Source organism: Strigops habroptila, chromosome 3, assembly GCF_004027225.2.
Source record: "Strigops habroptila isolate Jane chromosome 3, bStrHab1.2.pri, whole genome shotgun sequence".
Lineage (NCBI taxonomy): Eukaryota > Metazoa > Chordata > Aves > Psittaciformes > Psittacidae > Strigops > Strigops habroptila.
In genome coordinates, this window is record NC_044279.2 from 50,603,351 (window position 1) to 50,628,739 (window position 25,389).

The following is a 25,389-nucleotide window of genomic DNA, read 5'->3' on the forward strand; positions in this document are numbered from 1 at the left end:
TAATTCAATCAATATCTTAGAATGTGTTAGAGGAAAACAATTCAGTTACTTCTTTTGGTTTGTTAATAACTCTTTTGAGATGACAACAGTTCTTAAATAGTTATTCAATTGTCTTTTCACTTCCTGAGGTCTTTATTTTTGATATTTTATCCAGATTACACCTGCCTATATTAGCACACAGAGCATGAAATATATGGTGTCTTCTTTTTAAAATGCCTGACTGCTTACTCTCTGTACTCTCATTTCACTAACAAATGCTGTTTCCCTGCCAGTGAATCATAAGATCTCAATCACATTCAATAACACCACAGTAATATCACATTTCCTGTGTTACCTTGCTTTAATGCAAAGCCTTCCCTCCAGCCTGATGAGGAGCTAATGATCCAAGTTTACAATTAGCACTGCTTTGAGCAAGGGATCAAATCAAATAACCCTGGGAGTTCCTTTCTGGTCCAAACCACTCTGATATTAGTGTTTCTTGGACATTTGAGCTGATGGACTGTAACATACTTTTATTCTTTTTGCTAAGACTAAAGCTAAAGTAGTGGGTTTATGATATTATGTCAAAAGGAATAATACAGCAAATGATGCACCAGTTATTCTGTAGTTCTAAAGCCTAGAAATGCTGAGATTTTTAATGAAAATTCATATTGGATAGATATATTTAAATCCATAGGAAGCACCCAGGAAGCCATACTTGTCACGTATATTTGCATAATCTTTAGTATAGAGTACTATATGTAAGATTATGAGTAGTACATTAGACTTAGAGCAACTGGCCAAAGCTGTGATTAAACCAACAATTTTCTCCCAACCAGTTACTGTACGTCAAAGAGGTGTAACCCATTTGTGTGTGCTCTGTCAACATTTTTTATAGATGATTTTTATATAGAAGACCAAAGTGCATTAGATTTCATATACACCCAGCCAGACGTGCAGAAGAAAGAAGTTACTCCTTATCAGAAAAGAGTGAATGAAATAATTTCATCATCTCATATGGCAAGCTGGGCTTCCTTTAGCTTAAGTAACTTCATATTTTCATGAGAGTACTGAGAGTAGCTCCATGGCAGACTGTCGTGGTTTGAGCCCAGCCGGTAACTCAGAACCACACAGCCGCTCGCTCACTCCCCCCCCCCCCCCTTTCTTCCTCCCCCCGCTCCCGGAGGGATGGGGAGGAGAATGGGAAGAATGTAACTCCCACGGGTTGAGATAAGAGCAGTCCCGCAACTAAGGTATAACACAGAACCACTACTGCTACCACCAATGATAATAACGATTAGTGAAATAACAAGGGGAGAGGATACAATTGCTCACCACCCGCCGACCGATACCCAGCCCGACCCGAGCAGTGATCTGGGCCTTCCGGGTAACTCCCCCCGGTTTATATACTGGGCATGACGTGCTGTGGTATGGAATACCCCTTTGGCTAGTTTGGGTCAGGTGTCCTGTCTCTGCTTCCTCCCGGCTTCCCCTCCTCCCTGGCAAAGCATGAGACTGAGAAAGTCCTTGGTTGGAATAAACATTACTTAGCAACAACTAAAAACATCAGTGTTATCAGCATTGTTCCCAGGCTGAAAGTTAAAAAACACAGCGCTGCACCAGCTACTAAGCAGGAGAAAAATGACTGCTATAGCTGAACCCAGGACACAGACACAAAAGGAGCTGGATACTGAGCTCATTGCTTCAGAGCCATGCCAAAACTGAAAGGCTTTGTAATGTAGCCGCTCATTCAAGCTTCTCTTAGTAAACACAAGCTGAAGCTTGTGGGTAGTGGTCAATGGACTAGTCACGTATTCACAGCTAACTATGTGCTTAAGTGTTTCAGCATCTCAGAAAACCCATGTTCTGCGTTGAAAACAATTGCAACAGAAGTCATGTTAGGAAAGGGTATATTTAGCTCTGGTCCAGGGGTGCTTGTTCGGTTCTCTTACCTCACCATTTCTACCAGAGACATTCCCGGTTCCTGCAGCATGGGATGTTAATAGCTCCAATCAGATTGGGACATCAAGTTAATTTTTAATGGCACTATCATGCACTTCCAGATTACATGGAAGTGCCATTTTCTTCAATATGAATCTCTCATCTGGGGTGCTTATAGGAAAAGGGGAAGGCTGGATACGCAAAGCTGGAGCAGCTGCAATCCCATGTTAGTGGGTAACTCGAGGGCAACCTCTCACAGGCTGAAATGGCTGGGTACCATTTCCTCCTATCCCAAGTAAATGGGAGAGTCTGCATCCCTGGCATCTTCTGTCCCGGTTCCTCCCAAGTGCACTGCAGTTGTCACATCAAGTCTGATCACAGGCAAAGCCCTTTCAGCCTCCACTGCTGCGGAGTGGTGAATCAACAGCCCAGAAAGTCATTGTCTTCCTTCAGATCTTGTTTAATATTAGGTATTTTACACAAAGTATGTTCAACAATAGGTGCTACAGGGGTTAATTTGCAATGACGTAAGTCCTCTTGGTGAGAAGATGTTTCAGAGAAGAGGGGACATGTGGCTTCAAATCCCTTCAGGCAGAGAAAGTCTGGGCTTGGCTCTTTAACATCTGAACTAGGGGCTCTGATGCCAGAGCTTTTTCTGCTCTTCAGTATAGTCCTAATTTTCACCTCACAGGTGAAAACAAATTCACAGGGATTTTTGGGCTGAGCAAAACCATGCTTTGTGCTGTATTTGCCCTTTTCTTGAAACCTACTGCCAGCTCTGCTTAGTGGATCTAATTAGAAATTATGATTAATTTCTTCATACGCATGTTTTCCTAACAACCAGCAGAATTTATCACAACAGAACTCAGCTTAGCTCTCACAGTTATGCTCATGAAGAGCCTATGGACATTTTTACAGCCAGCTGTCTGGGTATATGGCTCGGGTTCACAAACAACTTCAGAGGTCATTCATGAAAAAGTGCAGACTATGCTCACCTTTCAAAGCCTGCCCAGCATTAACCCGTCATACTACCAGGAGACAAATGCCTCGCAAGGAGGTGATTTGGTAGTTGACTGGAGCACATAGCTGCCCAAATGCATTTTAGCAAATTTTACTGGGACAATAAGGCATTTTCATTTTGTCTCTTTTCATCCATTTAGGAAAATTGATGGCACCAATGTAGAGGAGGATCACATCGAGCTGACAGAAGAGGGGCGACCCGTGCAAGCAAGCACCCACAAGCCAGCACCATGCAACTGCTACTGTTGCGGGCTGCCCAAGCGCTACATCATTGCCATAATGAGTGGTCTGGGCTTTTGCATCTCCTTCGGAATTAGGTGCAACCTGGGTGTTGCCATTGTGGAAATGGTGAACAATAACACGGTTTATATTAATGGAAAACCGGAGCTGCAGGTGAGAAAACATCTTCCTTTCACTGTTCTGAGCTGACCCCATTGCAAAATCATTGAAGTACCACATACCAAAGGACTGGGTATGCATAGATCAAAAACCGAGGGAGGGAGACAGGTGAGACTCAACTCACATAGATGTGTAGGTGCTTAATTCCTACTTAGGTGTCAAAATCACATTAAAAATCTGTAAGATATGAGGATTTGCAATGTCATAGAGGATGTAAGTAGCAGAAATGAGAACTGAATTGGCTTGCATGTGTATCAGGCCCCTGATCTTTCAGTTGTAGATAGATTTTGCTGTGGTGGCAGAAGTTTTACTATGTACTATCTCTCAGGGAAGCATGGTCTGATGCTGCTACAGAAGGAATTATTAATTGCTGAATGCAGTGCTGCACTCACTCTATTCAGATCAGTAGATAACTTTTCAAGACCTTAAGGAAGTCACTGGCAATAAGGCAACAAGTTCTTACAGGTTATTGACAATGTGGACTGCTGTCTAGAGATATTCAGAGCTGGGTGCCAAGTTATTTCCACATTTACAGTAAATGGCATGTGGTTAACAGCAGATGCGTGCAAACCTTTAACATTGCACCCAAGGAACCGCAGCTTCAATGGATACCTTATTTTCCCCAGTCCTGCCTTGCTATATGGCTGTGATGTCATGAGTCCCTGGATTTGTTCAGCCTTGAGAAAAGAAGGCTCAGGGGAAACTTTATCACCATGTTCCAGTATTTAAAGGGTGGCTGCAAAGGAGGTGGAAACTTCCTGCTTACACGGAGTCACACGGGAAAGATGAGGGGCAATGGGTACATTACATACTCCTGGAAGATTTCAATTAAACACAAGAGGAAAAATTTTCGCCATGAGAGCAATCAACCACTGGAATAATCTCCCCAGGGGATTGGTGGGTTTCCCAACATTGGACACTTTTAAGATTTGCCTGGGTAGGGTATTGGGCAATCTTGTCTAGATGTTGCTTTTGCCAAGGAAGTTTGGACCAAATGATTTTTTGAGATCCCTTCCAACCTGGTATTCAGTGATTCTAGTTCTTCCCCATTTGCTATCTCCTCTGACCAGCTCCTGCTGCTTAGACTTGCTGCTGATTTGTATCTATTCAGTCTAATTCCTGCTCCCTGTGGTCCTGCTGGGAATTCTTGGTTCCACACTTCACCTTGGAGCAAGAGAAAGGATGTGCCTACATAGGCTGGGAAGCTCAGAAAAGGTAGTTTGAGGAAATAAGAAAAAAAAACTCCTCTCACAAATATCAGATTATTCTGTTTGGGCATAAGCACCTGCTGACATAGGAACTTTTCCTATGTCTCATGGTGTTTCTGTCCTCAGAAATTAACACTACCTAGAAACTAAGCTGGAAATCACCAGTAGAAAATAAGGTATTTAAAGCAGAAATGTAACTCAGCACAGGAAGTGGGTCTCTTGTTAGAATGCATGAGGATGGAAATCCTTTAGCTCTCTGTAAACGTGTCTGGCTAATTAATGCCATCATTCCTCCTGCAGGTCAAATTATGAGCTGATTTTTAGTTTGCTTGTTTGGGAAAAAATAAATCAACCTACTGGGGAAAACTGGTTCTTCATTTTACACACAGAAAGTAATACAGAAAAAAAGAGATGCTAAGCTTTGTCACTTTAGTTTTCATTTTTATGTAGTGTTTTAGTGACAGTTTTAATTCAGAATCTAAAAGACACAGGTGCTGCTGCCTCGCATGATGCTTAGCTACCTTTTTGTGCTGTATGATTAGCATAAAAATGATCATGAAGCAGAACATCGTGGCTTCTCTTTGCTCCCAAACTGTTCTTCTGAATTGAGGATTCAAGGAGAAAAAGTTGACATTGGCCTCTCATTAGTGTGATTATACTGAGCCAGGCCCTGTCTGACATCCCAGAATGGAGGGCAGGAGGGTCATGTTGGATCCACCTTTCTTTTCTTCACTTCCTCTATGTTTTACCCTGGGTTTGGCTATCTCTCCTCTGAACAATGTATGTTCAGTAAGAGCCTGCAGAAGAGTGAAACTGCTTAGTATCCAAGGATGAGGTGTATGGTGAAAGCACTTCTCTTGGCTGCAGTCAGTTTTGGCTGAGAACCATCTATGACCAGCCTGTGGTTGGCCTTCCATATCCAAATACAACCCTGCAACTGGCATCACTTTTAATATAAGATAAACTAGTCAGCTAGCTACTGTTACCTAGTCTTATTTCCAGATTGCCTTGTCTTCAGGTGTTACCCATTCCCAACACAAGCAACACTTTTCTGCTCCCTGCCACTTAGTGCAGATGGTGAATGGCCAGAGCTTGGCCCTGACAAGGAGAACCATGGGTAAGCCTGACCAGGAAGCTGATCAACTCAAAGGACATAAGCAACCTTGATAATCTTGGGGAAATGGATATGTCCATTGAAAGGTGTCAGGTCCTTGTTGTAACACTGATGAGGCTTGAAACCCAAGGTTTTAGGACTAAGCAGTCCAGGGGGAAGCAGTGACAAGGGGCAAAGATGAAGGTCCAGTGTCAGCTGCCTTCTGGCTGAAACCTTTCCCTCTCCTATCCACCTGACTGAAAGCTAAGAGCAAAAATAGTAATCTCGTGAGGGAATCTCATATCCTTTTACCTTAACTGGTGGATTTCAAGCTCAGCAACACCAACTACCCCCATAAAGAGGCTGCCTTGGTTTGGAGGATGGGGTGACTTCTGTGTGGCTTCCCAGCAGTGGTTATCTTACAAGGTGTATGCTTCATCTTACAGCATTTTGTTTGTTTCCTTTACAGAAAGCCCAATTCAATTGGGATCCAGAGACTGTGGGACTCATTCATGGCTCTTTTTTCTGGGGTTACATTGTGACACAAATTCCAGGAGGGTTTATCTCAAACAAATTGGCTGCTAACAGGTAAGAAAGCCATAATCAAAAGAATTAAGCTTTACACTGTTTAAATGATGATTACCAAAATAGTGAATTAATGTGTTTCAGGAATACACATCTGAAACTGAGAGTTAAGTAGTTATGTCTACAACCAAAAAGGGGACTAGATTTCTATTATGGGTCTATTTCTGATTGTCCCAGTTGAGCTTTTTCATCTCAAATATTTATACATTTCTTCTCTAAACAATAATGCTTTCTGGAGAGTGTTAGGAAAATTACACCTAATGCCTCAGTCAATGATTGTAGCATTTGTCTTTCAGAAGTTACCCTAGTGCTCTTTAGCTCAACACTAAAGAATATTTTTCCAACAAAATTTGACCTTTTTCCTTGAAAAATTCCTCAAGCTAGGCATGTAGGAATTACAGAACTCTCTATGTTCTGAAGACAAAAATCCATTTTCATGCACATAGATGTCCTTGCTATGGCTGGATACAGTACTGACTGTAGTTAGGGTTGCCTAGAACTTGTGAAAGAGCCTCATGGTTTCTGTTTGGTAAACTCTGAGCATCTATATGGATTTCTTCTATGCTTATTGTATTTGTGGACTGATTTTTTTTGTTAATTCAACTGCTTTTGAAAATGAAAGTAAGAAAAGTAGCTAATTTTGCCAAAGTTAACTTTGGTTTTGGGCTTTACATCAAAAAGTTCTCAGAACTTGGAACATGATCACAAGAGAGAGGGAGATTGTCTGAAGACAGCTGTTTGTGATTGAGCTCATGAGAAGTGCATGTTATGTTAAAGGCGTTTGGGATCTTCAGATAAAAAAGGTGGTTGGTACTCATTTCCTTCTCTGAAAACAAGACATGACTTACATACAAATGCTTTCAGAATAGGAAAAGGTCTTTAAGACAAGTTATATATTGTTTTGCCTCAAAATAAAATTTTGCATTCTGCAAAGATTTATAGGAGTTATAAGACTGCTTGGTAATTCTTCCTACCTGTATGCCCTTATGGAGATGACTTCAGGACAGAGTCATCCCATAGAATTGCCCAGAAGTTCAGGCCCAACTCCCCTCTGCCTGTAATCAAAAGTTACTCAGAGTTCAGTCTGCACTGCTTCTTCAACACTACTAGCATCCTCAATTATTCATTCCTCTACCACACAAAAATGCCTAAGCAGTGTTTTTCCATCTGCTGAATAAGCCAAATTAGCTAAGCTTAATCATTTCCTGAGCCTTTCTAGTCTTGCCACCACTTATTGCAGCAGAAAGGCCTAAAACACAGACACGCACACTGTTGGCTGAATAATTCAGCATATTATTAGTTTGGCTTTTGATTCTTTAATTTTCTTGCAAACAGTAAAATCAACCATGTTTACATTGTAACTCAGTGTATTCTGCCCGTGAACTACTTCTTTAAGTGTGTGTTGAGTTTCAGACTCAATCTAATGCTGTACTACGAAATCACATTGTGGATTTGACTATCATAATTGGGTTTAGGAGTAGAATTGGCTGAGGAACAACAATAACCCAAAAGGTGAGCTCAAAGAGTATTTCTGTTTGCAGTAATAGGATTCCCATGCCTGTCTAACTCCATGTTTTTCCTTCATTTCTTGTTTATCAAACCAATTTTGGCTTGGGTAGATCTACCAGTGGTGCATGTTTCTGTTTCAGAGGGGTTACTTGCTGCCAAGACGCAGGGCAGGAAAACAGAAGATCTGGGGCCAGTCTGTGAACCCACCACCCCTAGAAGGACAAATGCTTTCCTTTGTCCCAGCTGCACTCTGAAAATATGGAGTGCTTTATGGTTCTGCACCAAAACCATCTAACACTATGTAATTTGCTTTGTACACTTGTCCAAATTTGTGCAGATCTGCATTCCACCAAAAGAAGTTCATGAACCATTAAGTGACACCACCACTGTAACTTGCTGCTTATCTTCAAACATGCATCTAAATGTAATTTCATCATTGTTTGGTGATGACAAGGACACATGAAACATAAAGCACCTCCTGATAATGATTTTCAGTAACAGCATCCTGCTAGGCAGAGGAGTCCGTCGCTGAAGAAGGCTATTTTGATCCCAAAGTGGCATCTGGCCAGAAATCACAGTTGTGATAAAAATACATGAATTAATTGAAAAGAACTGGGATATTTTTGGTCATGGTGGGAACCGATTTCTTTGGGATAAATGGTAGTGAACTGCTGGAAAGATGCTGCCTCTTTGTGGAAACATTATTCAACCACTTAAATAGTAGCAGAAGAGTGACTGGTTCTAACTCAGTATAAATGATGCATTCACAACATAGGGATGTTAAGAGTTGGCTCTAAATGAGAAAGCAGAGATTGCAAACGGTCTTCAGAGCTAGCTGATTGGGTAACTAAACACATTCTTTTTCTTATGGCTTATTCTTTCATGTGCTTATTAATTTACATAATTTGCTGTAGTTCCCTGAGACTGTCAGTAGCATTACAATAACAGACCTGATATTTCTATTAGCAAGGAAGCAAGGTGCAAAATTCTTTTCTTCACTGATCATAACAGAGAGCTAAGTAATACTTCTTTCTCAGTGAAATTCTTGGCTTTGAAAGCAGTCTCCTAAATGTCAAGGTATGACCACAGGCTTTGTATTCTTGTTCAGATTTTCAGACTGCTTTCTGTACAAATCCGTTCCTTTGTCACTTCTCTCCGCCAGCCTACCCAGCCTCTTTGCTTTTGTGCTCATTTGTTGAGTGCTTTCTTGTCATTCAGATTATGAGCTGTCTAAGCATGGACTGTTGCTTTTGTCAATAGGTGTAGCAAATTTAGATAAAACAGTGTTGATCAACTGGAGATTCTTTGTGTTATAATACTGCCATTAATCCTACTGTGAATAATAAACCAGATTCAAAAAATGAAGTGACATATATTTCCTGTGAATAAGTTTTTAAAAAGAGACTGAAAGGTAAACAACTGAAATCCTTACCACAAAAAAAAAAAAAAAAAAAAAAAAAGAAAAAGGAAAAAGAATTAAAAAAGTGGCAACAAAAGGTTTTAAAAGTTTATAAATATTTTGAAGTGGAGCATGATAAACAGTTATGCATATTAAGATGTGTGTATGTCTTTGGCAGAAAAATCAAAAGGGAAAGAAGTACTGCTGTTGTCCAAATCATTTGATTTCTGATCAAGTATTTGTCTAATACCAGTCATATGTCAGGATGAAGCTTAATGTGTCTTTCTGAAATACCACAGACATAACATGACAATTCAAAGCTTGTTAAACGTCACTAAATTTGGGTAGTTTGGAAAAGAAACATGAATTATGGTCTGCAAAAAGCAGCATGCTGCTGGCTAAGGTCAGTGTAGCTAGGAGTTGAGGGCCTTGAATGAAAGAGGCTGCTTTATTCTCAGGGTGTCACCTTGAACCTTGGAGCAAGACAGGGCAGCTTTGGGCTGACCTCCCATATCCCAAGTGCTGTGGTCTCCAGGGCCACCAACTACTTCAACTTTTTATATACAGAATGAAAGATCTCCCACGTAAAGGCAGTCCACAAGGAGCCAGAAATGGTTGCTTTGAATTGCAGACAACACAAAGACGACAGTAAACTACTGAGGATTGATAGTAATCCATTCAATTTAAATGCTGCTTGGCAGTTGTGGAGGAGTCCTACTGCTAGTTCTGATATTTTTCAGTGCTGCTACAGGCTCTTAGAGGAGATCCTCATGTGTGTCAGTTTCCACAGATGCTGGAGTAATGAACTTTTGTTATTCAGAGCATGCATGGCACAGCTATTGAACCTCATTCGTTGCACAGAACAGAAAACTGAGGCTTCAGTCAGCCAGATGTGAAGATGTATGAAATTTAATCAATCAAGTGAAGCCCATTCCTGCTAATGGTAGTAATTTCAATGATTGTTCCAGCTGGTTGTTCCTAGTCTCTCTCCTGGTTTCTAGCAGTGTTTTTCACGGTGCAGCAGCCTCAGTTTTCAAACAAGCTCCTAGATGTCCTTTTACAAGCTGGGCACCCAGGGATGCATTTCACTTGCACTGCAGCATCAGCGCCTGGCAACCCACGTCATACTGAAATGACTGCCCTTCAGCCCAGCTGTTTTTCATGTCTAGTGCCACTGTTGTTTATTATTGACACAGGGTGATAAATGTGCACCACTCGTCAGTTACACATAAGAAATCCCATATCCATGCTGGGAAAAGTTCCCACAGACTGCAGTAAGTGAGGCAGACACAGCTTCAAGTGCTATCCCAGGGCCTCTGAAAGCCCTGGGCTTTCAGGGATGCTGCTTGGATCCATTACCACTACACAGAGGTTTCTGCCGACTGCTTCTCTAATGGGTGCTAACATCTGGGAGGCATCATTTGTAATGATTTTGCCAAGGCACTCGGCTCCAGGTGTATTTAGAGCCTTGACTGACTTGTGCCTTGCTGCAGCAGGTACTCTTGCTAAGCACAGTAACAAAAAGTTTATACCATATTTTTCACTGCAGTTGTGTTGTAGAAATGCTCCTCCTATGTCATAGTCACAAAGGACACTTGTAGCTGTTATTTAGAGGAGTGATGCTGGAAAGGAGTGGATATTCACCAGCCCTATTATACATTCTAACAGCAGCAAATGGAACTAACCCACACACTCCCACTTTCAGAAAGGCACTTAAACTGGACTTTAGCTGATTCAAACCCTATTTGTATAACTGAATTAAAGTACTTCCCAGAATAGGAATGCTTCTCTCTGATTATGACTCACATAAACAGCTTAGCCTCCAATACCAATACCTGTATCTATTTCTTTGATACAAATTAAAATCCAGCACCTTTGTTTCAGTATGTATGAAACTTCTGTTCCATTCAGAGAATAAAATGTTTTGACCATATGGGGATTTATCTCCTTTCGCCAATAAGGGGACTTTACAAGTATTTGGTTTGATGAGATGGCAGTAGGTGAGATTGTCTTTGAGACTGTACTTGAGAAGTGTCTCTTCTGAAAAGAGGACAGTAACTATATTCCCTTTCATGTTACTTTTTTCCATAGGGTATTTGGAGCAGCTATCTTCCTAACATCTACACTGAACATGTTCATCCCTTCTGCAGCAAGAGTGCATTATGGCTGCGTGATGTTTGTTAGGATTCTGCAAGGTCTAGTGGAGGTAGGAGCACTCACTGTTTTGGTCTTTTCCTATATCATGTGTTTTTTGAGATTTGGTTCTAAAAGTTGTAAAGTCTTTTGGTCAGGTTTTCTGATCAATCTACAGTTTTACTTGTTACTCATTTTTAGATGAAAATTTTTTAATCATACTGTTTTATAAGTTGACTTCAAAGGAAATAATAAATTTAGGTTCCCACTGCTGCAGTTCGAGCTATTTTAGTTTATTTGTGCCTGCCACTGCATGTACTAAACAGCATTTTTACCTCAGAACACGTTACTGTTTAAGTGATTAGCCAAAATAGTTTGACGCCTTCATACCCAAACAACAGAGCTCCTCCAGGCTTACCTAGCCCTTCCTACATCATCCCATGGTGGCAAACAGCTAGACAGGTTTGACAGTATCACCAACTGCTTGAAGTAGGAATGAAGTGAAAACAAATCATGTGATGTGTGAAATGTCTGCCAGGGTGTCACCTACCCAGCCTGCCATGGGATGTGGAGTAAGTGGGCTCCTCCACTGGAGAGAAGCAGGTTGGCCACCACATCGTTCTGTGGTAAGTTGATAGGCTTGTATGCTTTATGTAAGTGCATGTTCCTATTAGATTTATTTTATTCATTTATTTCATTAAAAGAGAAATGCAAAGCCTCTGCCCTTTGCTGCATTTGGCTTGTACTCTGAGGTCAGGAACCTGAGAGTCTTTTTGCTAAATATGTCCTCATTTTATCATTTAAAGCCAACCATCAGAATGACTCTTGCAATAAACTAAAATGGAGGTAGAGGTGTCACGAGAGAAATTACACTTTGGTTTTTGTTTTTTTTTTCTATTTGCTCCATCCTTAGGTATTCCATTTATCGTACATATTGAATTGACCCTCCTAAACAAGCACACACCTAAAAAAATATCTTAAAAGGGTTTGAGTACTGTAGGCTGGCTGCTCAATATACTGCAGTGGAGGTGGTGTAACTTCTTGCCATTAGCTGTTCACTTTGTTTTGAATTATGATCAGGCTTGTAATTTGCTCTCTTTTCTGGGTCCCTTTCCAACTCTGACAGCTGGCCTTCTGGAAGATGGCTTGTGGGAAATTTCAGAAGACTCTGGGGAGAGGAACCCAGTGGAAATAAGGGAGAAATCCAACTCTCTCATTCCCTTTGGAATGTTTCTAGCCTCTGGCAAGAGCCTTAAACCTTGTTATGAAGCAGGGAGCAGGAAAAATACTGAGATTTACACCTTGTTCCTCAAGGAAAACACCACTGTTTTGCTTACAGGCTCACTAATGTAAAGGAAAAAAAAAAAAGAGGGTTTTCTACTTCTAATTCCATCCTCCAGGTAGCAGGTTTTGCCACAGGTGATTCTGTAATTCCAGGGGAAATGGCGAATGTTAGTATTTCCTCACCAGCTCTAGGCTGGATTTGAGTAGATGGCTAAATGTAACCAAGGTAAGGTATAATTAAAATTTTCTCCCTCTGCTTTTTTACCCTAGAAAGTCCAGATATGCAGAGTACAGGGCAGGAATTTCAAATTGTGAGTGAAGGGAAAGGCACTGGTCATTATTTCAGTGTGTCATTTCCCATCCTCTAAGACACCCTTATCATCTGTATTTGGTGTGTCCCTTCCCATTTGTAATTGGGAAATTGGAAAAGTGAGTGGATGTCTAATAGTACTGAAGAAAAATCAGAAATAGTAGGACTTTGAAGAGCAAGCACTCGGGAAAGGTGGAAGAGAAAACAATGAAAATAAATACAGGGCGTAGGGTAAAGCTGGCTGAAGATGAATGTCTGTAAGAGAAAATATTCAATAAGAAATGTAAGTCACAGGAAAATACATTCTGTCCATCAGAAATGAAACTGAAAGGCTAGGGAAAATAACAGCACTAAAATACAGAGGAAGTTATAAAGGAGAGGAAAAAAAAACCCACCAGGTTTCCATATTATGGGAACTTCGTTTGTGCTACAGGTGACTCCAGGATTTAGTGATTATTTAGGTGTTTCCATTTTCAGAAGAACAGACCAAAAGAGAAGCCTCTCCACCCTCAATGCTCCCTCCTTGAAGTCCTAGCACTGGGTAGAGAAAGAAACTGGAGCTCAGCACCCATTTTAATGGCTACAGATACCCAATTCTTGCACTTGAAAGGTGCACAGGAACAAGGGAAAAAAGAGCAAACCTCATGATAACCAGGTTCCTGGTTTCTCTGACTATGTTCTGGCCTGGGGCTTTGCTATTGCTGTAGGAAAAATGAATTACACGGACAAAGGAGAAGGGTCACTGTGAACCATTGCAGAGAAGTATTTGCTAATGAGTAGAGCATTGACAAATGTTCATTATTAAAGTATGTAATACTCTCCAAAACGCAAGTGTCTCATTTCCTAGAATAATTTAAAACAAAACTTCTCACATTGAAGCCACTGGCACCATCTCACACTGAAACCAAATATCCAGATTGCATGAATTCTCCCTAGGGTCTTCATGGAAATTCCTTTCCAAGCACTTAAGTACTCATCTCTTTCTACAAGTCACTCAGAAATGTATTTCGCCAGTATTATATATTTCCCAATCAAAAACCTCAGCACAGGCCACTTTTTAATTCTTTTTTAACCCTGTCAACTTTTGCCTATTTATTCCAGCTGTTCATTCCTGCTACTGATATGAACAAAACATGGTTAAGCAGACTCAGGGTTGGTCTGAACACCCCTTTTGCTACCAGCACTTATGGTCATGGTGCTAGAGCCATGAGAAAAGCCTCCCAGCCTATCTGCAACCATCAGGACTTTTGGACACCAAGAAGGCTTCTGAAACTTGGACAATTAGCTTCTCCAGAGCTCACCCCATGTGACATGGGGATAGATGGGATTCCCCACTTTAGCACGTACATACAGCTTATACCTGCATGGTGGTTTGCCATCAGTCTTGGATTTACAAATCCCATTTACCTACAGGGCACAGCCCTTCTATCTGCAAAATGAGACTGGTGATCTCACACCACTGAGGGCCAGTCCTTCCCACCACCTAAAGCAAAACTGTAAAGCTTCCATCCCATTCCCCATCTTCACAAGAAGCCATGGTGGTTCTAATCAGCCAGACATGTCCTTCCAGTTCTGCCCTGTGAGCACCTGTCTGGATCATCTACACTGGAAATTGGGTGTGCCTGTAACAGCTGACACTGTATTAATCCTTTTTCTCCTCAGGGTCTTATGCAGGTGCGGTGGTTGCCATGCCACTGGCAGGTGTGCTGGTACAGTATATAGGATGGTCATCAGTCTTTTACATATATGGTGAGTTCCTTAACATGCAGGATCTCTGCGACTAGACTGGTAGTGCCAGCCGTTTTGTTAAACCTGTATAACAAGTATGGATCAAAGTCGTTTTGGTGAAAGAAGAGATTGCAAATGGGTATTCCAACTTATTCCCTACTTATTGCAGCTTCTGAGAGTTTTATTTTGTAATCATCTGCTATAAAATGTTTTAATATGTTAATGACCAGGCTAAAGCCATGGTCACCCAATGAAAGGGTTGGATGCAGTTGCAAAGGTTGCTCTGGTCTGCGGTGCCTCATGCTTCCCTTCATGGTATGTGGCAGAGCTGGCTCAAACCCAGCCTTGCTCATCAGCAATACAGTTAAGATTGGTTTTCTCTGTTTTCTCTGGAGATACAGGACACACCATAAGATTTGCCATTGCAATCTGACTGTGAAGTCCTGTTACACAGATTGCAACCATGTTATGGCTGGTCTGCTTTTTTCCTTCCCTAGGTCCCACATAGGGCTTTCCTTCTGCATTTTTTCTGCTTCATGCATATCATGTAATACAAGTGACAAAATGCTCAAACTCTTTGTAAACAGGCACACAAAATACAGAGTTGGTTACCATATTTTCTTACTTTCCTGGGTATATTTTTCTGAGGATTTGGTTTAACTGGCTCTTGGAAACAAACTTCAAGGTCTGAAGATACTGAAAGGTGGCTTTGTCGGCTTTTAAAAAACAAACTTTGCATTTCCTGCCTCTGCAGGTATGTTTGGGATTGTTTGGTACATGTTCTGGCTGCTTCATGCCTATGAGAGCCCTGCTGCACATCCAACAATATCCAGTGAAGAAAGGGTATACATAGAAACAAGTATGGGAGAAGGAGCCAGCCTAGCTAGTGCAAGTGTAAGTAAAAAGGGCTTTTCTGGTTATAACTTGTGAGCACTTTGCACAAGATGAGCATATGATGGGATGTATACTATTAGCTGCATAAGAGCAGCAGAACTATTTTCTGTCGATGTTTAAGGGCTTTCTGTGTTATGAAAATCAAAAATCAGTGTCATGCAGCTGGACAGGATGAGCTCAGCTACAGTCAAAACACATGGTGCTGTTTCAGCTCTTGGCATATAGGGCCTCCCTAATCTAGAGAAGGGAGTGGGGAGAGGGGAAACCACACACTCTGGTCTCCTGCTCTTGAGTAATTACTATGCATGTTTGAAAATATATTAATGGAAATATCTAAATAAGAAACTGGCTGCAGATGTCAAATTATCCAGCTGTCTTTTGAGCACTTATTAAGGATGATTGCAATTCTGAAAGCTTAAGGACAGGGTTTCTACCCTGTTAACTCTCACAGCAGCTCAGCTCCTTGTTTTAAGACTTCTCATCCTCTCTCTAAGAGGATCCTGAAAGATCCTGGAAACTTAAGGCTAAAACTTATTTTCCCATCAAACTTCTCTCTATTTCCTTAGGTAACTTATTTTTTCTAGTGGTGAAAACCAAAGCTGTTTCTTCATAAACTGTTTCTTCTTGGCTTTTACTCTTAAACATTCTGGAACAAAATAACTCCAAACTCTTTCCTCTACATATTTTGGGTAATAGCCTTGCTGAGAGTGTAAAACACCAGACTCTCCTTTTGGGCATGCTCCTCAAATTTGGCTGAAGTCACTCAGGTCTTGGCTGGAGACACGCATACTTGTTCCAGGTCATGGTTTTCTCTTGTACGGTGGGTTTACTGCAGAGGACACCATCATGCGCTCACACATGACTGCAGGCATACAGTTGCCTGTAGAACATAACTGCTATTTTATTAAAAAAGGACAATGTCAATGTATATTGACATAGTTACACATTTCAGCTTTTGATTTGATTTCTATTGTAAGTAAACAGGGCTCTGAAGTGTTCTTTATTCCTGTTGTACGGAGTATTGAAGCATAAATAGAAACTGGAAATGCCAAAAGCAAGTTATAGAAATTTGATCATCTACCACACACTATTTTTGCTGCATGAAATGAATTAGGTTGAAGCAGGTAGCTGCTGGTTGCTGTGCTACCGCATATTTCTTGACTTGAATAACCCTTTTTTCTCAATCCTTTCAGTGGAATGTCTCAAACTGCATCATGCCTAAAAATGGGGAATGGCACAAGGTTTTCTCTGGTTTTCTTTGAATCTGTTATTGACCCTGTTACCCCAATGGCATGATTCTGGAAGACTTTGTGTAATTTCAGTAAGCAGGGCAACAGTAGTACGGTGGTCGTCTTAAAAATCCAAACTATTCCAAGAAAGATTCTCAACCTGGGTTTTGCCACTAATTTTTTGCTTGCATTGTAAGTGATTTGCAATGTAAATTGGATGCAATGTGCTGGATATTCTTGATACTAAAAGATACTGGTTCTTTATTCTGCCTCTGCCTACTCAATTTTGGGTTTTTTTCCCCTAGAAATTTAGTACTCCATGGAAGAGATTTTTCACTTCAATGCCAGTTTATGCAATCATTGTGGCGAATTTTTGCAGAAGCTGGACCTTCTATTTGCTCCTTATAAGTCAGCCTGCTTACTTTGAAGAAGTCTTTGGATTTGCAATAAGCAAGGTAAATGTCTGAGATGAATCAGTGACCTTCAGACCTCACCCTAGGAGATGCAGAGTGCTTGAGGAACTTCTGATCCCCCTGGAATCATTACAGTAGATTATTCCCAGTAGCTGGGATGACATACTTCTGGTGATCTGATAGAAATAAAAGCTTGCTAACATCAAATTATTAGACAAAGGAAAGAATTGAGAAGCTGTTTTGGGAAACAGCTGATTAAATCCCCCGCATATCATGAAAACCACGAAGTAAGTAAGCAGAAATGCACATTTTGTTTACTGATGGATATTTAGCATTACTGGTCAGGTAATTTTTATCCTTTTTTTTTTTTTTTTTTTTCCCCCCTCATTACGTTTAATTGACAAATTTTCTATAGATTTATATTTCCTGCCTCTGCCACTTCATTAAGGTAAGTATTGTTAGACTCCCTCTTTAGAGCATGAATGATTGGTCCAGAAAAGCATTCCTAACATTCCTTTTAAAAATCTGCTCCTATGTTGTAAGTTATTTTCAAACAAGTGTAATCCTGCAAACTGATGACAAACAACATTATTACCCGTGTGGTCTGGGAGCCTCTGCAACTGTGCACAGGTTCTGTAGTGCTGGTGCAGTAGCAATGACACTGAATGGCCAACCACCGCACAGAGAAGAAAGGGGTATTAAGACAAATTAGGTTTGTTCTGAACTACCTTTCATCAATGCTAGAGTTCCACCTCTGTGTAACTCACTAATTAAAAACTAATGTAAAACTGACTGTCAATGTAAGTAGGCTGCACATCCTAGAAAATGAACTCAAACTTCTTACTAAATTACTACTTCAAAGAAAAGCTTCTAGAAGATGACATGCTGATCACTAAAACTCTGTAAAATAGTATTTTCACATATCTGGGATAAATACCAGAGCTAACAGAAAAAAATAATGACCTTTTGGCAGAAAATTCACCAAGGGGAAGTCATGCTTGGCCAACTTGGTAAACTCCTATGATGATGTGGCTGGCCTGGTAGAGAAAGGGAGAACAATGTATATTGTCTACCTAGACTTCAGTAAGGCCTCTGATGCTGTCTCCCATAAGATCCTCATAGACAAGCTGTCGATATATAGGCTGGTTGAGCAGACAGTGAGGTGATTGAAAACTCTCTGAATGGCTGGGCCCAGAGGGTGGTGATCAATAGCATGAAGTCTAGTTGGAGGCCATTAGCTAGTGGTGTATGTACCCCAGAGGTCATAATGGGTGTGATCCTCTTTGACATCTTCATTAATGATCTGGATGATGGAGACAAGTGTACCCTCAGCAAGTTTGCAGATGACGCAAAACACTTTTTTACTGTGTGGGTGACCAAGCACTGGCACAGACTGCCCAGAGGCAACTGTGGAATCACCATCCTTGGAGACATTCAGAAGCTATCTGAACACTGTCCTGCGCAACCTGCTGTAGGTGATCCTGCTTGAGCAGGAGGATTGAAGAAGATGACCTCTTGAGGCTCCTGCCAACCTCAACTATTCTGTGATCCTGTGAAAATTAAAAGATGAGCAACAATTTGTCAGCTGTAATCCCACAAAATTAAAAATACATGCATGAATTTAAATATATGCTTAGTGAATAATTTGTAAAATTCTATTATAATGTCAGGTTTTATGCTGTATGTTCTTCAGTCCATATATAATGTGCAGGTGCTTCCTTCCTTTACACAGTGGCAGGTAACAGGAATAAACTTGTTTTCAGAAAGGAGCCCCTTAAGAACATGAATAACAAAAATACATAAAAGCAAATGAAAACCAAGAAAAAGCACTACATTATCAGGACACATAAGACAGGGCTTTGTGATGTCTACAATAGAAGTTAATATTAACAGTCTTCTAGACAACTTTTTAGTTTAACCATGGAAGAGCAGGGATATCGCATGATATTTCTAAGGTGATTGATAGTCTCACTTGTGCTCTGGCTTCTCCCTCTGTCTCATAAGGGACATCAGCCAGCTTTGTGAATCTATTCTAACCAACTAACTTAGAGCAGTTTTTTTGTGCTCCTTTGCTGATCATTGGAGAGATGATAAACTCCATCAGAGCATCAGTTCGGGAAGGAAGGAACACCACCCTACCCCCAAAAAAATAAAAGAAGGTGCCCAAGCACTTTGCACTTCACTGCTGCTCTAGGCACTGGGCAGCCAAGCGATGCTCTGCACAGATCCAGGGTTGAGTTACTGATTGCCCCTTTGGGCAGGGCACTGTGTGACCCCAGCGGTGGACAAACAACTCTATTTTTGACCCTGTCTGTCAGGGATAGTGACCAAACAGCATATGGCGCCATGAGGAGGATCCTGTAGGCTTCATATCCCAGGTACAGCATCTTCCTGAGACCCACCTCACAAGACCCAGTAGGAATGGTGGACCAGCGCTTGTGAGGTCAATAGCTTCTGGCCATGCCATGGCTCACATACTGCCATTACTGGGAAGGCCTAGGAGAAAAGCTGCTATGACCTGGATGAGAGTATGCTGGAGCATCTCAAGCTTCTAGAAATCCCTAAAGATGGGACAATGATAGCTTAAGGTCACCCAGGTCTCGGTTGTGGGTCCTGTTGGACCTGTCTGCAGTCTTCACGCAGAAGGAACCAGGATAAAAAAGTGCCTGATGGGAGGAAAAGAAAGAGGCAAAGAACAGGAATGATTCCTGTTCTCTTCCTTCTAAACCCTGAAGGAGGACATGAGCACTTATTTGTCTAATTGCAGGTTGGCCTTTTGTCAGCAGTTCCTCACATGGTCATGACAATCATCGTACCCATTGGAGGGCAGCTAGCTGACTTCTTACGCAGCAAGAAGATTTTAACCACTACCACTGTAAGGAAGGTCATGAATTGTGGAGGTACTGTTGGATTCTGAATATATAATATTTGACTGGTGTGCTGCAGTTGATACAAATAACATAGTTTTGTCCATGCTTAATTGTAGCAAGGCACAAATTACTCTAGGTTGCATTTGCAGCTGGTTAATCTGAAGCATTTAATGGAAAATTGATGTTAGATATCCTCATGGTATAAATCCTTACTCATATGAGCATGCTTTTAAAAAGGGAAGAGGCAAGAAGCCTGTTTAATAATTAAAAGGACGATAGGGACTGGCCCAGAAGAGTAGTGTGATGAAATATGCCTCATCTTGCAAAGATGAAGTTAACCCTGTACCATGGTGCTGGAGAGATCTTTCCCAGCAGATACAGTCTTGCAATAACTGGCCATGTTCCCATGAGCTATTTCAAGCGGAACCCACCGGCAAGTTTAGGCTGTTAGAAGTGGGTAAAAAAAGGCAAGGGATGGACAGACTAATTTTTTCTCAGCACAAAATAATTTGTTTCCAGTTCAGTCACTGAACTGAAAAATCAATGACATCTACATAGAAGGATGATGCTAAATTAGGAAAAAAAAATCAGTCCAGATAGCCTGTGGAGTCCTTTTCCACTACCAGTTCCTGGCTTACATTATTTATGGATGGCACAAGCTGCCTGAAATAAAGAAGCCTGCCATCAGATATGCCATGCAGCTTGGCTAGGCATCTTCACAAAGGATTTTCAAATTCATTGTATTTTCAGGGCATAATTTCAGTTTCATTAAAAAAAAAAAAAAAAAAAAAAAATCAAAACCCAAAAAACCCAACCAGAAAAACCCCCCACAAATCCAACAAAGAAAAAACTACCAAAACTAAAACCAAAAAAACCCCAGAAGGATTGTAAAGTTATATATTAGGAAATATTAATTTGCAGTAATGGCAGAGATTGGAAGTTCCCTGTGATGCTCAGGGATATCCTGTTGTGTTGGTGGCATGCCTCTATTTAAAATGCTCTTTTCTTCTATTTATCAAGAAAACCTCACATTGCTACAACCATGGGAAACTAAAGGCAAGAAGTAATTTTCTCCTTTCCCTATCATGTTTGTCTGTGAACTTTTCAGTGTTTTGCACAGAGTCACTTTCTTATTGTTTCCCTGTCCTGCTCAGTGAGTTAACTGCACCAATGGCTTGGGTCATTTACACAGCAACAGGGAGAAAAAAGTATATTCTCAAACAGTAAATATTAATCTTTTTTCTGCAATTCCACAAAGTTTCCAAGTATGTTCAAGAATAGCTGTAAGATACAAAATAATTTTGTCTCATTTTAAGTTGCTATTCTGGCTAGACCTTATTAGTACCTCCATGATCAGTAGTAATTTAAATTTAATTCACTCCCATGTGTTTCATTTGAAGGCTTTGGGATGGAAGCAACCTTGCTTTTGGTGGTTGGTTATTCTCATACAAAAGGTGTGGCTATTTCCTTTCTGGTGTTAGCAGTAGGCTTCAGTGGTTTTGCAATTTCAGGTAAGAGTTAATCTTATTCTTGGTTTTACTATTAGTGATAAAAGTGATGTTGTTATCCTTCCTGTTGTTACTGTCATAATTTCTATTATTCTGTTTGCTCTTAATATAGCTGTTTATGGGGTATTCACTATTTCTTCCCATATCAGAAATAATTTACTTCAGTATCTATCAAACATGTTGCACATATGACATGAAGCTTTGAAAGAAGCTGCACTTTCTTGATTCCAGTTTACATCAGTTTTGTGCTGTTATTTTCTAATATACTTTTACAGTATTAGCCACATTTTCCTCTTGCATAAACAGTATCCCTAAAAGGAGAAAGAAAGAGAATTACTCTGAAATTAATAGTTGCTCAAAGGCTATCAGTTGCAACCCTGCTCCCAGCCCTAACTGTCGGTTTTTGCTTTCTAGGTCAGTCCTCTCCCTGTTGTGTCCCATAACCAGCCTTTCTCCAAAACAGCTGGTTTTAACACTTTTATGGGTCTCACCAGTTCAGATTGACTTTTGTAGCTCCACCAATACCATCATTATTATAAAACCCTCTTTTGTTATGAAGATTGAAGGCGATCAACCTAGCTAGCATACTGCCAAGCAGATGGATCTATTGAACAAAACTGACCAGTAACATAACTGCTTGTCTTCAGTTGTTTCAGGGTATCCAGATAGGCAGTATTTTTGCTACTCAGTTATGAGATGTTTGCATAGCAGGCCATTTCCATCAATCAATTTTTATTGCAGGATTTTCCCAGCAGTCAACTTTTTACTGTATTCAATCATATGCACTTGGAATTCATCATCCTTTCTTGTGATCATCCATAGCTCATATGACTAATTTTCATTACTTAAAGCATGATAATTATCTGAGCTGATTTTTCCTCTTTGTTTTTGTTTCTTAATAAAATATGTACACAGAAGATACACTACAATAAGAGTAATTATTTTTCCTACTGGTCTGTAGTCTGTTTTTTTTATCATGTTGTTAAATTGTTACTTCAAATATTGGAAAGCATGTATTAAAACCCACTACTACCTAAATAAAAAGATATCAGACATTTGACTAACATGAGGCCTTCTTTCCTTAATTAAAAATATTTCCTGAGTGCACTGTTTCAGTACAAGAAGATGGGAAACACAGATACTTTAAATGAGTCCAAAAAAACCCATTTTCTATACGTGATCCCCAAATATGGAGAAAAGGGTGTTTTGAAAAAGAATAAAGAGTTGCAACATATCTTCCATCTTTAACATCAAGAAAATACTACCCTTCTTTCTGATATATGTGTATATATATGTCTTTCTGATATATTTAGTAGGGGGTTTCCTACCTTTTCAGGCTTCTTCAGCCAGAATAGCTGTAGAAAGCCCTGTTGACCTGGTGGCACAATGCTGTGTAGTTGACCATTGTCTCTCATTTGCTGTAGGATTTAATGTGAATCATTTGGACATAGCCCCACGTTACGCCAGCATTCTGATGGGAATTTCCAATGGCGTAGGGACACTGTCGGGAATGGTGTGCCCGCTCATCGTTGGTGCAATGACAAAACATAAGGTAATATTTCTCCATGTTTTCTAGGAAGAGGTTTAGGTAATACAACAAGAGTTAAGACTTCTCAAAGCTTCCTGGGAAGTCCATTTCATCATCAATCTCTGCAGCTATTTTCTGTTGTCTTAACCATTCACTTTTATAATATCATATTGGCGTGATTCTCAGCTATCATAAAAAAAATTATCCATGCAGGGAGATATTATTTTATACTACCTGAGGCTGAGTCTCTGCAATATCTCCATACTACTGCTTATAGGACTTGGGAAACTCCTCTACAGCGCATCCCTGGTGGGTTTCCTAAGCAGTCGCTAATCTACAAAAAGATTAACTTAGTTGTTAGAGAAACCCCTGCATTTCCAACTCCACAAATATTTCACATTTGAGAGAGAAACCTCACTGTGAGAAAAAAAAAAAATCCAAATTTTATTTTATTAGCCATTGTTATGAAAAAAAGAAAAAAAAAAATCTTCCCAGTGACTCTCATAAATAATTGTGCTATCTGTAACATCAGGAATCAAACAGTGGTCAGTGTTCAGTATGTGCTAATTCATGGTCTAATTCAGAGAATAATATTTCTTTTTACTGCAAACTTATTGAGACCTGCATCGTTCTTTCAGACTCGTGAAGAATGGCAAAATGTCTTTCTGATCGCAGCCCTGGTGCATTACAGTGGAGTGATATTCTACGCTATCTTTGCTTCTGGGGAGAAGCAGGAATGGGCTGACCCTGAAAAACTCAACGAAGAGAAATGTGGCATAATTGATCAAGATGAACTGGCTGAAGAAACAGAAATGAACAATGAAACTTTTGTAAGTCCAAAGAAAATGTATGGTGCTACCAGTCAAAACAGTGAAGTACAGAGAAGAGAATGGAGAAAGCAAAAGCAAGTGACTCAAGACATAGAAGAACAGAGTTCTTACCATTATGAAAATGGAAATTTTCAAGATTTGTCATAATACCTGAAATTGTAAAGTTTGTATAGCAGCTACTCCCATCTCCCTTTCTGCCTAGCTGCCCCAAATCATGAGGTTTCCATACTTATTATCTTATTCAATTGTGTAACATCTGGCCATGTAACTAGATACAAGGGGTGATAGTTCCCTTCTAATTATGTGGAAGAGGGACAACAGCAATGGGACTGGGAGAAGTGATACCAAATCCTCACTCAGCCTTTGTATTCCCCTGGGAGCAGATTCCGTGCCTGTTAGGAGATGACCAGCCCTGCCAGGGCTCCTGCCTGGTGCAAGCTGTAGGACTGGCTGTGGGAGCAAGGAATGCCCCCATATTCTTATCTGAACAGAGAAAGGACAAGATCATACCAGATGGTGGATCCACAGTGATCTATGTAATTACTGGGGCCACAGTGGTATGAAAGTCTGCTCTGAGTGGCCCTGCTTTGCCTTTTTAGGATTCCTGTAGGTTGGCATTTGAGCTGCTTATTCCATGCTAAACTACAAGCTCATGCTAAAAGATCAGAGTGGAGGGAAAAGCATATGTATGAAAGCAGGCTGTAATCAATTACTAATGGTCACTTAACAACAGGATGAGGAACATGTAGCAGAGATGGCACAGTATTGCTTCAACAGTTCCTTCATATCGATTGGCAGTCTACTTTATATGCATAGCCCAGAGTATGGATAAGGCAATAAAACGGATACTTGTGAAATTTCTTCCCCTCCAAAGATTTTGTGCTGGCATGAAATAATTTTGAATATAAAATCATCGTTAGTGATGCAATATTATTAATCCTTATAAAAGGAGATCTTAGTCCTGTTTGGATTAGGTTTCTCAATTCATTATTGTGAAGTAATTCAGATATATTTTTCTAGTATTACACTGATAGAGTTTTTGGCCTCAACCCCAACAGTTCTCATTTAGGTGAATGACCTTGATTACACAAGTAAAGTCTTTAGTTCTGGATCTGTAACTTTTCAATGCCTCAGTCTTGCTATTGCTGCAAATGAAGTACTGTACCATTTCAGAGTTAACAGAGTACCTATTTCTAAAAGTAATTTTCTTTTGCCATTGGTATGTTTGACAGTATAAAGTGGCTTTAGCCTTTTTCTACCATTTTTAGAATCAACCCGTGGAGCATGCTGTATCATCTCAGATAGCTGCAACTCAGACACTCATTGTGGCATTAATACTCTTTTCAGAATGGAGAATTTCAGTAAGCTGTGATTTAATTTGTGTTTCATTATGATTACTGACTCATTACATTCAAGTAAAAGCTATCCTGTGTAGCATACAATGTGCTTTGTGATGTTTCAGTATTATTGTTCTGATGTACCATATATAGCCACTGTGATGCTCATGAGATTTGAACATTTCTGACACA

At 40.3% G+C, this 25,389-nt stretch overlaps 1 protein-coding gene across 1 annotated transcript in view; it reads left to right on the forward strand.

Moving 5' to 3' along the window:
- SLC17A8 (solute carrier family 17 member 8) overlaps window positions 1-24,068 on the forward strand; it is a 28,819-nt gene extending 4,751 nt beyond the window's left edge. Inside the window, exons 2-12 of the mRNA XM_030478477.1 lie at window positions 3,081-3,333; window positions 6,110-6,228; window positions 11,225-11,339; window positions 11,805-11,892; window positions 14,523-14,609; window positions 15,343-15,482; window positions 17,017-17,166; window positions 19,892-20,024; window positions 21,395-21,505; window positions 22,927-23,054; window positions 23,669-24,068. Of these exons, the coding sequence (XP_030334337.1) occupies window positions 3,081-3,333; window positions 6,110-6,228; window positions 11,225-11,339; window positions 11,805-11,892; window positions 14,523-14,609; window positions 15,343-15,482; window positions 17,017-17,166; window positions 19,892-20,024; window positions 21,395-21,505; window positions 22,927-23,054; window positions 23,669-24,007 (1,663 nt within the window). The 3' untranslated portion in view covers window positions 24,008-24,068. The remainder of the gene's footprint in view (window positions 1-3,080; window positions 3,334-6,109; window positions 6,229-11,224; window positions 11,340-11,804; window positions 11,893-14,522; window positions 14,610-15,342; window positions 15,483-17,016; window positions 17,167-19,891; window positions 20,025-21,394; window positions 21,506-22,926; window positions 23,055-23,668) is intronic.
- The last annotated feature ends 1,321 nt before the right edge of the window (window positions 24,069-25,389 follow it).